Here is a 13626-nt window from a genome sequence, read left to right on the forward strand (position 1 = left end):
ATTCTTGCCTGGAGAATCCCATAGACAGACGAGCCTGGCAGGCTACAGTCCATGGGGTCACAAAGAGTGCAACCCAACTGAAGTGACTTAGCACATGTAAGATATATATATTAGTTATGTGACATTAACACATATCTGAATCTCCTTTTCCACTTTAATTAGTACTGTAATGGTATTGAACTAAATGTTATTTAATAATAGGACTAACATCCACTTCAATCCTACAAGCTCTTTAAATATAAATGACTAGAAGAGAAATTACTATCATTATTAATTTTATGTTTGACTTAACTTTGACAGCCTTTACATTTGACTTCATTATTAGCCAAGACGAGTTTCATTATCAGAATATTATAACAAAGAGAAATAGCACTCTCTTAGGCTCTACAAAAACATAATTCTCTTATGGAAAACTACATTCCTTTAAGATATTATTTATTTTACAAACAGCCTAGGAGACTGGTAGGTGATTATTAGGTAGAAAGATCAAGAATTATAGTTACCAGGTGGCAATTAGAAACGAAAAATTCTACTCCTGTGAATCACTGTGGTAAGTTCACTCTGACCTATTTTTTTTTTTTTTTTGACAAAACATCAAAGATAAAAATAGGTAAAATCCTTCTTACTCCCTAGAGAGTAATATGGGACAACCTAGGAGTTCAACAGAAAACACCTAATTCTGGTCTGATTGGGTTTGTGGGCATTCCTTTTGTCTCTAAAATCTTCATTTCTTCTAAGACACAAATGGGTCTCTACTTACAACAGCCCTGGAAAATAATCCCAGTATTTTAGGTGCCAAGTGATAAAGGTGACAGCTTCTTAGGCTATATCTGCTGTGCTCACAGTCCAAGGTCTTGGGGGAGTCCTATTCTAACTCTCCAAGATTCCCAAATCGGATGACAGAGAAGTATTTTAGTGATAGGGAATTGTTCCCTTGAAGATTTTTATTTTTTATTTTCATTCTTTGGTTCCTAGAAGCTGATTGTGGCAAGCCACTTAACATTGGGCTACAGAGCCAAAGTTTCCTGACCTACAGAGGTCTCAGAGAGCTTGGGCAAGTGGCTTAATCTTTGGGAGCCCTTCTGGCCCTGGTTTTCTTGTTTATATTCAAGCCTGGAAATACTAGAGTCTTAGTAACTAAGAGCTAACAGTTGAATGTTTTCATTTCAAAATGAATCACTTTGCTGACAATGGTCTGTAATAATCAAAGTTATGGTTTTTCCAGTAGTCATGTACAGATGTGAGAGTTGGACCATTAAGAAGGCTCAGCACCAAAGAACTGATGCTTTCCAACTGTGGTGCTGGAGATGACTTTTGAGAGTCCCTTGGACAGCAAGGAGATCAAACCAGACAATCCTAAAGGAAATCAACCCTGAATATTCACTGGAAGGACTGATGTTGAAGTTCCAATACTTTGGCCACCTGATGTGAAGAGCCGACTCATCAGAAACGACCCTGATGCTGGGAAAGATTGAGGACAGGAGGAGAAGGGGACAGCAGAGAATGAGATGGTTGGATGGCATCACTGACTCAATGGACATGAGTTTGAGCAAACCGTTGGAGATGATGAAGGACAGAGAAGCCTCGTGTGCTGTAGTCTATGGGATCACAAAGAATCAGACATGGCTTAGCAATTGAACAACTGCTCTGTGAACTTTTGTGGTGGTTAGCTCTCACCCCACACATAAATATTTGTATGTTTATTGAGTGTCTACTATGTACCAGCCACTCTGCTAAAATACACTAAGGAACTGTACTGGAAATGAACCAGAGATGAGGTGATAAAGGACACAGTTTCTGCTCTTACAGAGTTTTCTTCCACATCAGAGTTAGATTACATGGATTCTATTTTCATCTGAGTTAGAAAAAACATTACTCAAGATGATTTTCAATTAAATTCAGCAGAATTTAGTAGTAAAACTCTGAAACAAAGATACGTCAAAATAGTTTTGATTTGAATTCACATTTAACCTCCAGACTGCTTTATAAATCTTTTATTAGTAATCAAATCAAGAAAGCATGACTTTAAAAGGAGAAACTAAAAACAGTGATGAAATAAAAAATTACTGTTCAGTTCAGTCGCTTGGTAGTCACCAACTCTTTGCAACCCTGTGGCCTGTAGCACGCCAGGCTTCCCTGTCCATCACCAACTCCTGGAGCTTGCTCAAATTCAAGTCCATCGAGTTGGTGATGCCATCCAACCATCTCATCCTCTGTTGTCCCCTTCTTCTCCTGCCTTCAATCTTTCCAAACAATGATGAACTGATTTCTTTTTATGACCTCTGCCCTCAAGAACACACAACATTTCTTGAATTTATCCACTTAAATCCTCCCTAGCTCATGTCTCTTGACAAATAGCTACCTGCATTCCCCAGTCCCTTACTCCTGCAATAACTTCCTATAATGTGGTCCACTAGAGCGGGAATCAATTTCAAGGAAATATTAAACCAAAGCAGTCATTACGTTCACTTTAACTTGTAAATATTACTGCAAACAGTAATGTTGTCGTATAGTTACTTTTCATCCTACAAAAATTTTTTAGTATAGAAATTCAGACTCATGATATTTCAGATGTTTCCCCAAAATGTTTATTCCTTAACGGCTAACTAAACATATATCCTATTCATTCATTCACGGTGAACAACTGGAGTGCTGTGTCCTGAGCACCAGCCTAAATGACAAAGGTATATTGACATAGGAGAGGAAACATATAAAAAGCAATTACATTATTATATAACAGATAAGGTCAGAAGACTATAATCAGAGTTGAATGTTTCTTTATGGCACAAACTCACAAAGTATGGACTGAATGGGAGTAAGTAGGTGGGTTAGAAAATGAAGAGAAAACATTGGGAATTTTTCCTTCCAAAACAACCATGCCACTACTTTCAAGTAATCTAAGAAATGGAGAAGCACAAATATATATGTGATACTTTATAATGATAATGAAGAGACAGAAAATGATGATGAGTATGAGTATCTTGTTGAAGTTGTAAACCTCTTAGGGTAGCTGACTGTTAAATAATTGCAATAAATGCTCTATACAGTGCTGGAATTGTCTTTTATATGAAGAAGCTGTATGTTTTCTATGTGCAGAAGCTATCCTGCACAAGAAATAACCGTCTTTACAAGGAAGGAGAGGCAGCTGTCAGTTTCAAGTGGTGAGCTAAAGGGACTTCATGGTAGGGCAAAATCAAAGTGGAGGAAGGGAGGCTGGGCTCATAGGCAGAAGATAACCAATATTGCTTCGCTACCAAAATAATAAGAAAGGTCTTTTGATCCTCTCAATTTGGAATTGAGCATGTGTGAACCACAGGATGTTTTTAAGGAATCATTTATTAAAGCTAGAATTGAACTCCGTTATGAACTCAGCTGTAATTCTGTGTTATTGGGTTTTAAAAATCAAGCAACATTTGGGGAAGGTGTCGGTATCTATGTGTTTGGGGTGGGCGGGGGAGGGTGTCGTTGGTGAACAGGTTTATAACTGCTTGGTTTTCCTGAGTGCTCTTCCTGGTAAATACTCTTAAGTATTATCCTGAAGAGGTCTTTACCAATATTTGATGAAGTATCATTACGGGCAAAGAATTTTGGTAGCGTTTCAGGAGCGGATGTCACGAAGCCGATTCCCGGTCGCCCGCTAATCAGGCCAACGCGTACTTTTCCGAGGTGCGTTTTTTCGTATCTAATATTAGCGGGGGTCCTGACCGTCGTTTGCAAAATATCCAGGCAACCTCAAAAGCTGCTGTTTTCCCAACTCCGTTAAAAAGTTATTTGCACTTGGGTTTTTTTTTTTTTTTTTTGGTTCTGCTCTTCCCCACCCCCGCCCCCTGGCTTTTGCCAGTAGAGACCTGCCCTGGGGGCGATTTTGTCCTGGGAGCACAAAACTATTTTCTTTTCTGGAAATAAGTTGACGTCAACTGGGAGCTGTTTTTGGTTGCTTTGTTTCCCGGAGCGTCCAACCCAGCACACCGCCTTCGGCAAATTGCGAGCAATTCAAAGCAGCTCGCCCAGCTGGGAGGGGAGCCGGGGCGGAGGGAGTCGGGGGCACCCCTGCCGCCCGCAGAAGTGGGGAGACCTTGGGAAGCTGCTCCGCCTCTGGAGTGTGGTCCGAGTCCCTGGGCCGAGCCCGGAGCGCAGCCCCGAGCCAATGCGGTCCCTGGGCTCAATGAATCCGCGGTGAGGGCCGCCGGGCGGGGAGCAGCCCTGGCGGGGAACTTGCCGGGCGCCCACCTGAATTCTCCGCAGGGCTGACATGCCGGGCGGGAGGGCTCCGGAGGCCCCCAAACCTGGGAGCATCCCGGGACATAGGGCCAGCCTTCCGGAAGTAGCCGGTGCGGCTGATGTGTGCCAGGTCGTGTGCGCGGGACCGCGGGTGCGACTAGCTTCGCAGCCTACTGCCTTGAGCTCCTTTCTATACATCCCCAGCACAGTGGCGTTTGGACACAGCGGGCCGCACCTTGGGAAAGATTCCCGAGGAGTGCTACCTCCGGATCCCAGCCCTCCCCCCACTCCCCAGACAGTTCTCTGCAGAGAGGAGGACTGATGAGAGTGTGGTGTGTGTATGTGTGTGTGTGTTTCCCCGAGGAGCAGGAGGGGGCCCGCGAGGCAGTGACTTGCTCTAACTTGTTCACACCTCGCGCGGTTTCCCCCAAGCTCAGCGGCGGCGTCCAGGGCCGAGGAGGCGCGCGGAGGGCGAGACTGGTCGCTGGGGAGACACTGTCGACTCCCACTTTAGACGCCCATGCGGTCCAGAGACCTAGTCTTCCTTCCTTCCTCTTTTCTTCTTCTTCTTCTTTTTTTTTAATTACAAATTGCCTCATGGGTTACTTTTGATGCGCAAGATTATAAACTGCCCTGAAAGCAAGACAGAGGGCCTGGTGTGTGTGTATGTGTGTGTGTGTGGGAGGAGGGGGGGTGTCGCAGGGGACTAGCAATTGAGTAGACCCTCGCAGCCCAAGTGCTGAGAATTCGGACTGAGATCCGAGGACGCACTCGAAGGGCTGCAGAGGCAGCCTCACCCGCGGGCCGGCCTGGGACTCGGAGTTGACCAGCGCGCTAGGGGGACACACTCGGGCTCCCCGAGGAGGAGCAAGTTAGAAGGCATTCCAAAGTCCGGAGATGGCGGCCGCGGCTGTGCCTCCAAAGAAATGAGCCGAGGTCTTGGTGGGTCTGGGGGCGCTGCCCCCGGGCCTGGAGTCCTGGAGGCGGTGACAAGGACGTGCCCGGAGCCTGGGCGCTCCGTGGGCGGGCGTTTGGCTGGAAATGGGACAGTGTCTCCGATGGGAAAGCGGGACCCGGCGAGCTCTCTGGCCGCCTTTCCAGTTTCGGAGGTGCCCGCCCCCGCGCGCCGAAGGCAGCACAGCCCCGAGGGCGAACGAATGGCGGTTGGCAAACTTGGAACCAGAGCGCGCCCAGGATCCGAATTGCCGGAATCGTGGCGGCGGCGGGGGCGGCCGAGACCCAAGTTCACTTTTTTCCCGCCCACCGGCCCCCAGGGTCTTAGGGACTGGCGATGCCCGCTCCGACCAGGTGGAGCGCCTCGCCGTCGGGAGCTTTGTTAGTTTGCTTCGAAGCCGGAGGGCGGTGGCCTGAGCGGGTGGGGAGGGGTCCCTGGGGTCTCGAGCGCCTCTCCCCCGCGTCTCCCCTCCCACCCGCCCCTCCCAGTCTTTCTGCCTTTGCTCCTTCCCCAGGCTGGCTGGACCGGCGCGGACTTGCCCCAGACCTACGGGGAGCGCCCCAGGTCTTTAATGACAGCTTAAAAGTGGCTGTTGGAAAAGTCGAAAGGGATGAGGCTGACGTGGGGCGTGTTTCGCTCCTTTGCAAGAGTCGGAAAGAGAGCTGGGAGCCTTGCGGCTGGCCCCAAGCCCCCGCGCCTCGCCCCCAGCAAGTAGGTGGGGGAGCCACCGCTGCCGCCAGCCCCATCCCGCTCCCAAGCCTCGCCCGCTGCGCCCTGGCCGCGGGCGCAGAGAGGGTGCGGGGCCTCGCCGTGCCTCCTCCACCCTGCTCATTAACCTGCCTGCTCCGCTCCGTTCCGGGCGGCCCCAGACACGGGCTTCTCGAAGCAGCATCCGCGGCCCGCCCGGTGCAGCCGCCTCCCCGAACCCCCGGCTCCGGGGGGCAATGAGGGGGCGGTGGAAGGGGCACTGCTCCTCGGGCATTACTTAGAGAAGCGAGACCGCCCCGCCCTCCCAGCCGGCCCTCCCTCGCTCCCGCCCGGGCCCGCGCGCCACTCAACCAGAGGGTAAGTTGGGAGTGTTTCACCCCCATCGACAGCTCTCCCTCCCCTTCCTCCCCCCCCGCCCCTTCAAAGTTTTCTTCGGAGTGGGGAGAGGGGTGGGGGAGGAAGAGGGTCCAGCCAGCCTCGGTCCTTACGCGCTGCCTGTCTAACGTACCCCCGCCTCCCTACCCCTCCATCCCCCGCGCGCCGCTGCCCCTCCGGAGCCGCGCTCCGAACTGACAATTGGCGCGCGGCTCCTTTAAGAGCCCGGCTTTGCCTCCCGGTAGCTGAAGGTCATTAAACACAAAAGCTCTCAGCGCTGCGGTCCAATATAGCGCATGCGCCCTGCCCGAGGACTGGCAGAGAGACGGCAATATGGCGAGAATGCCTGGCAGCGGGGACTGTAACACCAGCGCGGGCGGCAGCGCCGCCGCCGCCGCCGCCGAGAACAATGGGGAGCGGGGCGAGGGCGAGCGCGGGGTGGGGGGCCGCGGCCGCCGCCACGGCCGCCCGCACTACTGCAGCGCGGGCGAGGAGGAGGAGGAAGACGAGGAGGAGGACGAGATCCAGGAGGTGCAGATAACGGGGGACGAGGAGGAGGAGGAGGACGGAGGTGGGGGGCTGGAGGAGGACGAGGAGGAGGAGGAGGAGGAGATGGGGCTGGACTGGGACGAGCCCCTAGAGCCCGAGGACTCGGCCGGGGAGGAGCTGGAGCCCGAGCCGGTCCATAGGATCAATATGGACCAGAGCGCCGCGCTGGAGCCCGAGGCGCCGCCGCGACTGTTGGCGCCCCGGGCCCGCGGCGGGCCGCCCGGGGCCGGCGCCGAGCTGGACCCCGACGTGCTGCAGCGCCCCGAGCGGGCCCGGCTGAGCGAGAACACCCGGCTGGCCACCCGCTACGCCGTGCGCATCTTCCGGGAATACCTGAGCGAGAAGGCGCAAAGCCCGGACTTCGAGACCATGGACAAGGGGGCGCTGTGCCGCGTGCTGCGCTCCTTCTACGCCGAGGCCCGCTCCAAGAGCGGCCAGCTCTACAGCAAGTCGTCGCTCATCAGCATCCGCAGCTCCCTCAACCGCTACCTCAACGAGCCCCCGTACTGCCGCACGCTCGACCTCACCAAGGACCCCGAGCTGCGCAGCGCCAACCTGACGCTGGCCGCGGTCATCCGCAAGCTCGAGGAGCAGGGCGCGGGGCCGGTGGTGCAGAAGCAAGCCATCACGCGCGCCGACCTGCGCAAGCTCTACACCTCCAGCGTCTTCAGCACCAACACGCCCTTCGGGCTGCTCAACAAGGTCTGGTTCGAGACGTGCATGTACTTCTGCACGCGCGGCCGCGAGAATCAGCGCGAGCTGGAGGAGGACTCCTTCGGGCTGGCCATGGATGAGGATGGCCGCAAGTTCGTCTACTTCAAGTCCCTCGGGCCCTACCACAAGTCGCGCTCGTCGTCGTGGAGCAAGAAGCGCGCCGAGAGCAGCGACGAGGAGAACTTGCCGCGCATGTACGAGACGGGCACCGAGTTCTGCCCCTATGCCAGCTTCGTAAAGTACTTGTCGAAGCGCAACCCCCTGTGCAAGGCGTTCTTCCAGCGGCCCCGGGACCACTGCAGCGAGGGCGATGTGACTTGGTACGAGAACAAAGCCATCGGCAAGAACTTGCTGGGCACCAGGATGCAGATGCTCTCCAAGGCGGCCAAACTCTCCAAGACCTACACCAACCACTGCATCGGCGCCGTCTCCATCGCCACGCTCAACAGCATCGCCGGCATCGGTACCAAACTGGGCTCGCCCGCCCCGCAGGGCTGCTACGCTGAGGCTCTGAACGGGGCGGCTCGCCACCACTCCCACCAGCCCCCCACCCATCCCTCCCACCACCACCGCCCCCAGCCGCCCTCGCTGGGGAACACCTATATCCTCCCCAGAGACAGCCAGGTCGGGCCCGACGTGAAATCGGAGGCTGCGCCCAAGCGCGCCCTGTACGAGTCGGTGTTCGGGTCGGGGGAGATGTGCGGCCCCTCTTCCCCTAAAAGACTTTGTATCCGCCCCTCGGAGCCTGTGGACGCGGTGGTAGTGGTTTCGGTGAAACACGACCCCCTGCCTCTTCTTCCGGAAGCCAATGGGCACAGAAGCAGCAATTCTCCCACAATAGTTTCACCTGCTATTATTTCCCCCACCCAGGTAACCAAACCAAAGTCTGTGCATGAAGTGTTTCTCTGGTACCACTTGGAGACTAACTTGGGCTCACGCAGGCCTGGGTTGGTGGGGGGCGGGGGAAATTTTTCAAAGTAGCAGATAAGCTGAATCGGATTTGATTTCACTGTTAGAAGCTTAACTCTCTTGACGCTTTTCAGGAAAGTTTCCACCTAACCATAAAGGCTGTGACAGGGCCAGCTACCTAACACTCCCTGCTGCCGCAGTAACGCTGAAAACTTCAGAGTTCACAGAACAAAAGGGTCGGCTCAACCCTCCATTGAATGTCTGGGTTTTAGACGGCAAAGCGTGCAGGAATACTGTGCCTCTAAATGAAGCAGTTACTTAAACTATCTTTGCATAAAGCAACCATTAAAATACTCTAGTACATATTCACACTAACTTATAAAGGTAGAAAAGCCATTCCCACTTCCTGTAAGGGGCGGATTTTGGAGAGTTGTGGGCGAGTGTCAGTTTATACTGTGAGGTATAGTTGAATGTAAAGCACCCGTTTGGGATGTCGTTTTCATCAACTAAGTCACTTGTTGATGGTTTGGAAAGGTAGTGTCTGTACTGCCACCAGTTTCCCAGTTGGAGCATGCTTTATGTGCTGGGCTGTGTGGGCACTGGAACTTTGCTCTTTCCTAGCGCCATGGAGCTGTTGGTCTAGGGTGCAGTTAAGTGATGGCAAGATAGACAGTTGAGATAACAGCAGATTAGAGTGAAAAGAAGTCTGAAGTAAGCTAGCTCAGAAGCTGAGCCACCTCGGGTAAATCACTTCACCTCTCTGGGCTTCAGGATCCTTAACAAAGATAAGGGAGCTGTTTGAACATTAAAATTATTTAATTCTAAGTGGTTAGACTTCTGGGTTGAGATTAGAGGTTCAATTGGATATTTGTCTTACTATTTTTCCTAGAAGAATATATTCATATTCTTTTAAAGCTAAGTTCATCTTTTGGATACTGTGCTGTAGGAGTCAAAAAGCAGAGGTCCTTGGGGACCCTCCTCTCTTCTTCAGACAGGAGTAGCCCCTGGGTTTTTACAGCTTGGCCCTGAGTTTGGGGGTGTAGGGCAGGCCTTTCAAGGCACAGATGTCAGGAACCTCTATGCTTTTTCCAAAGTGGAAATTCCAGTTCTGGATAAACTGACCCTTTCAGACGCTTACTGGCTAATCAGCAAGCCTCAAGGCCAACTGAGAAAGGGTTTGTGAATGGTACTATAAACACCAGAGTTCTCTAAGATACGAGAGACCCGGAGGCTGTGTATCTCTCTGTGCTTGTAGTGCACAGTTTCTGACAGACCACGAGGTGGTTTAGGGAGTTGGAAGGATGGAGACTCTGGATTTACTTTTTCTTTGAAAGCAAAAATAAATGATCAGATTCTTCTGATAAAGTAAAACCCTTAAAATGTCCTGATTTCAAGTAGCACCTGATTAAAAGTTAAAAGCCTAAGCGAGTTTATTAAAGTACCTATCTGCTTGAAATAACAGTGAAGCAGTTGGTCCCCTGGCATCTGTCTACTGATTTTTTGACTCTAGTGTCACATGGAATCCTGACTTAAGATCCGCAAAATATGAAGGACCTTTGTTTTCGTTGGTTTGGTTTTTTTCTAAGAATTACAGCACTCCGCCACAGTCTTTTATTTTAACTGAGTGAGATCAGTCATTTCTATAAACCTGGACACTGATGCTTTTGTTCTTGAGTTAGGTAACTCCCAAGTTAAATACAGATTGGAGTGTCCATATGTCCATATGTTGGTTATGTTATCACTATGCCTTTCAAACAGTATCTTAGCTAAATCCTTTGCAGTTAAAACACTACAAAAAGTTTCTTTGCTTTCGCTAATGTTAGAGTAAAAATTTTTTTCATCAGCATTAAGAAGTTCAAGGGAACTATTTAGTAACTTCTGTAGAATTCCCTTCAAAAGTCTGAGCATTCTAAGTATGAAATGCATGTTCAGTGTAAGTACAAAGCTGATATTAAACTTTTTCCTCCTGTATTTACTAAAATCAGTATTGAGGTTCAGGGCATTTCCTGGGGTTTAATGACTGGCTGGGGTTGCTGGCCTAAGGCATCACTTTAGGTCGGCAGCTCCTTTGGCTGGTCATTAATTTGCAGGAAATACCCTGTGTTCCTCGAGGTTCAGTCATTATTACTTAATTATAAAACATAGGCTGTCTAACCTTAGTGCAGGCTAGAGCTTATCAAGTGGAGTCACACTGAATTCCACTAAGGACTGCTTGATGACACAGTGACACCCTGTTTGAGTCTTTCATCATATCTGAAGTTTCTCAGCAAATGAAGAGCCTGTTACTGTAAATGCATTTACTCTTTTACTTCTTGAGGGTGTTCATAAGTGTATTACTTATGGGACTGGTTGACAAATGAATGCATGTAAGGATTAATGAAGATTATGGAATTTGTGATTCTTTCACTCATGTGCAGTTCCTGGCTTTATTTAATTTTGAAGGGGGTGGAGGCTTGGTGGTTGTGATGGTTACCTTAACTGATTCACTCTTTAATCTCTTGAATGTCTGTGTTCAAAGTAAGAGATGGTCTTAGTTCTCTCCCCTCCTCCACCCCAAGGCTGTTGTGTCTAAGATGATCTCCTTATTGGTACAACTTCCTAACTCCCAGGTGATTACATGGTACATATTTAAAGGCTTAGCATGTCTCCTATTCAGCCTCTTCATAGTTGTTCTCTTTGCATGAAAATGTGGCATTTTTCTTGCCTCATCAACACTTGGCAGCATTTGTAAACTTGTGAGAAAGGTGTCCTCAGTTGAAGTTTCTTGACCCTAACCCAAATTACCTCCAGAAATACTTTTAAGGAATTCTGTAAGTAGGAAACCTATCAGTGGCGAGATTCTGGGGTTGGTGGTACACGTCCAGTGTTTTCTGTTTCATTGAGTTCACTAGGGACCAGAGTCTGTCCTTCAAATCTCCAAGCTGAAAATTAGAGCAGCTTCCCCGTGGGACACACCCAGTGGTTCATGACCTTGCCTTTGAAGAAGCTGGATGCTGACAGCACTTGGAAATCCAGTCTTCATTCAGGTTCTGTCATGCGGGAAGAGAGAAGGAATATTCGTTCTAACTACTTACGTGAAAAAAACATGCATTTTACGTGTCATTGAAATAATTGCCAAAGTCCTATTTTGTTTTGGAGACTAGGCAGGCAGGATACTCTTTTTTTTTTTTTTTTGTCTTAAAGGTGGACTCAAACTTCTGTAAATGTGAAAGGTACGTTCATGCTTAGTCATGTCCAACTCTTTGCAACCCCACGGACTGTAGCCTGCCAGGTTCCTCTGTCCACGGGATTATCCCGGTAAGAATTCTGGAGTGGGTTGCCATTTCTTCTTCCAGGAGAGGATCTTCCTGACCCAGGGATCGAACCCACGTCTCCTGCATTGCAAAGCGGGTTCTTGACCACTGAGCCATCTGGGAAGCCTCTCAGTTGAGACAGAAGGGTGTTTAACAGTTATGTCAATGGTAGGTTATCTGGAGCGGTTAGGATTGACCACCTTGTGTAAAATGGATGTTTTCCTGATTTTTAATAATACTTTGTGGCTGTATTCTTTTTTCTCATGCAGGAATGTTTGCTCTCCTTTATAGAAAGTTCAAATTGGTAAAGGAACTAAGTGGCATTAGCCTAAGTAATGGAAGTTTCTTCCTTCTTTTAGGAAACAATTGCTGAACACCTACTATTTTGGCTTTGGTACCAGAAATCTTTATAAATTAATCATTTTCCACTTGGCAAGTAGTCTCACTGGCAAGATTTTGGCCTCATTAAATATTAAAGGAGATTAAAATAAAGACAGTTAAAAGGTAAAACACTCAATGTTTTGAAAGTCTGTTTTTGCAAGTCATTTGGGAAAGAAATATGTAATTTTACTCTTTTGTATTAATATTGCCATGAGTACTCAGGTGTGTTGTTTTAAATTGATACAAACCCACATATATATCATGGGCAGCTCACTCCAGTATTCCTGCCTGGAAAATCACATGGACAGAGGAGCCTGGCAGGCTATAGTCCATGGGGCCACAAAGGGTCAGACACGACGAGCGACTGAGTGTGCGTGCATGCACACACGTCAGCTCACTATCGAATCTAATCCAGAAAAGGGAGAAAAACTATTTGCTGCCAAAGGGAAAAGTGGATGCCAGTCATCTAAATGTAAATCTTTGGATCACCTTGATTTAAAATCTGGCTCCCCTGACAAATGTTACGTAAAAGGCCATCCTTTCATCACTGTAGACAGATTTCAAGCAAGAAGAGTTTCTTCAAATGGGACTGCATGTTGTATATGAGACCTCTTACATTTTCACCTTGATTTAGGCCAAAGCTCCATTTCAGTGATTTATGAAAAGTTCACTTTCGAGTTATCATTTGGTGTCTGCATCGCCATTTCAAAAGCAAAGTTGATACAGAAGTTGCTCTGTGGTTACCTGTGTTGAAAATCTTAGGACCAGACATATAGACTAGGTATCTAGAACTTTTTTTTTAAACTTCTCTTTGATCATTCAGTCATTCACTGCATCATACCAATTAGTTAGGATGCCGTTTGAAAGACTTCTCTGGAGAATTTTTTTGCTGCCCCCACCCCCATACCTTGAGGGCTGTGGGATCTTAGTTCTCTGAACAGGGAGCAAACCTGCGGTCCCTGCATTGGAGACGCAGAGTCTTAACCACCGGACTGCCAGGGAAGTCCTCCTTTGGAGAATTTAGATACGGGGTAGAGAGGTGGGAAGTGATGAAGGGAAATTGATTGCCTTTGATAAATGAAAGAAATGAAAGAAAACATAGCTTTAGAATTTGAAACATTGTGCTGATGTTTTTATTTAACACTAGTGGTTTTCTAAAGATGCTGACTTCCATTCAGCCACTGTTACCTGAACCTCTTGCTGCCTGCTAAGGGTTGCCAAGAGGAGCTGGATTCAGAGGAGGGGCTTCCAAGCTGAAGTGACTCTCTGCTTGATGCGTGAACGTTTCGGGTAAAGTTGTAGGCCCTTTGGTTTTCCAGAGTTGCGAAAGTTCCTCTTTGTCTATTCTCCTTCGAGAAGAGAATGAGCTGCTTATGGTCTAGAAATAAGTAGGCGTTTTAACTTTTTGAGACGCCTCACTGGAGCAGGGGGCTATGGGCTGAAGCTGAACCTGCACGTGGGGTTTACCTGGCACCCATGACTATATGAACTAGGCAATAGACCCCATTGAATCCCCTTGGG

General features: G+C 48.9%; 1 protein-coding gene across 4 annotated transcripts in view; it reads left to right on the forward strand.

Annotated features, from left to right (window-relative positions):
* KCTD1 (potassium channel tetramerization domain containing 1) overlaps positions 1–13626 on the forward strand; it is a 210628-nt gene that overhangs the window by 100788 nt on the left and 96214 nt on the right. The window contains exon 1 of one of the 4 annotated variants that reach the window (XM_061399704.1): positions 5733–6241. The exons of 1 other annotated variant lie outside the window; for it this stretch is intronic. Coding sequence is in view for 2 of the 3 variants with exons in the window: in XM_061399699.1 (XP_061255683.1) it covers positions 6593–8392 (1800 nt within the window). In the remaining variant the exon portion in view is untranslated. Of the gene's footprint in view, positions 1–5732; positions 6242–6296; positions 8393–13626 lie in introns of those variants that run through there. 2 more of the 4 variants (XM_061399699.1, XM_061399701.1) reach the window with 2 other exon arrangements.

This window comes from Bos javanicus, chromosome 24 (genome assembly GCF_032452875.1).
Source record: "Bos javanicus breed banteng chromosome 24, ARS-OSU_banteng_1.0, whole genome shotgun sequence".
Lineage (NCBI taxonomy): Eukaryota > Metazoa > Chordata > Mammalia > Artiodactyla > Bovidae > Bos > Bos javanicus.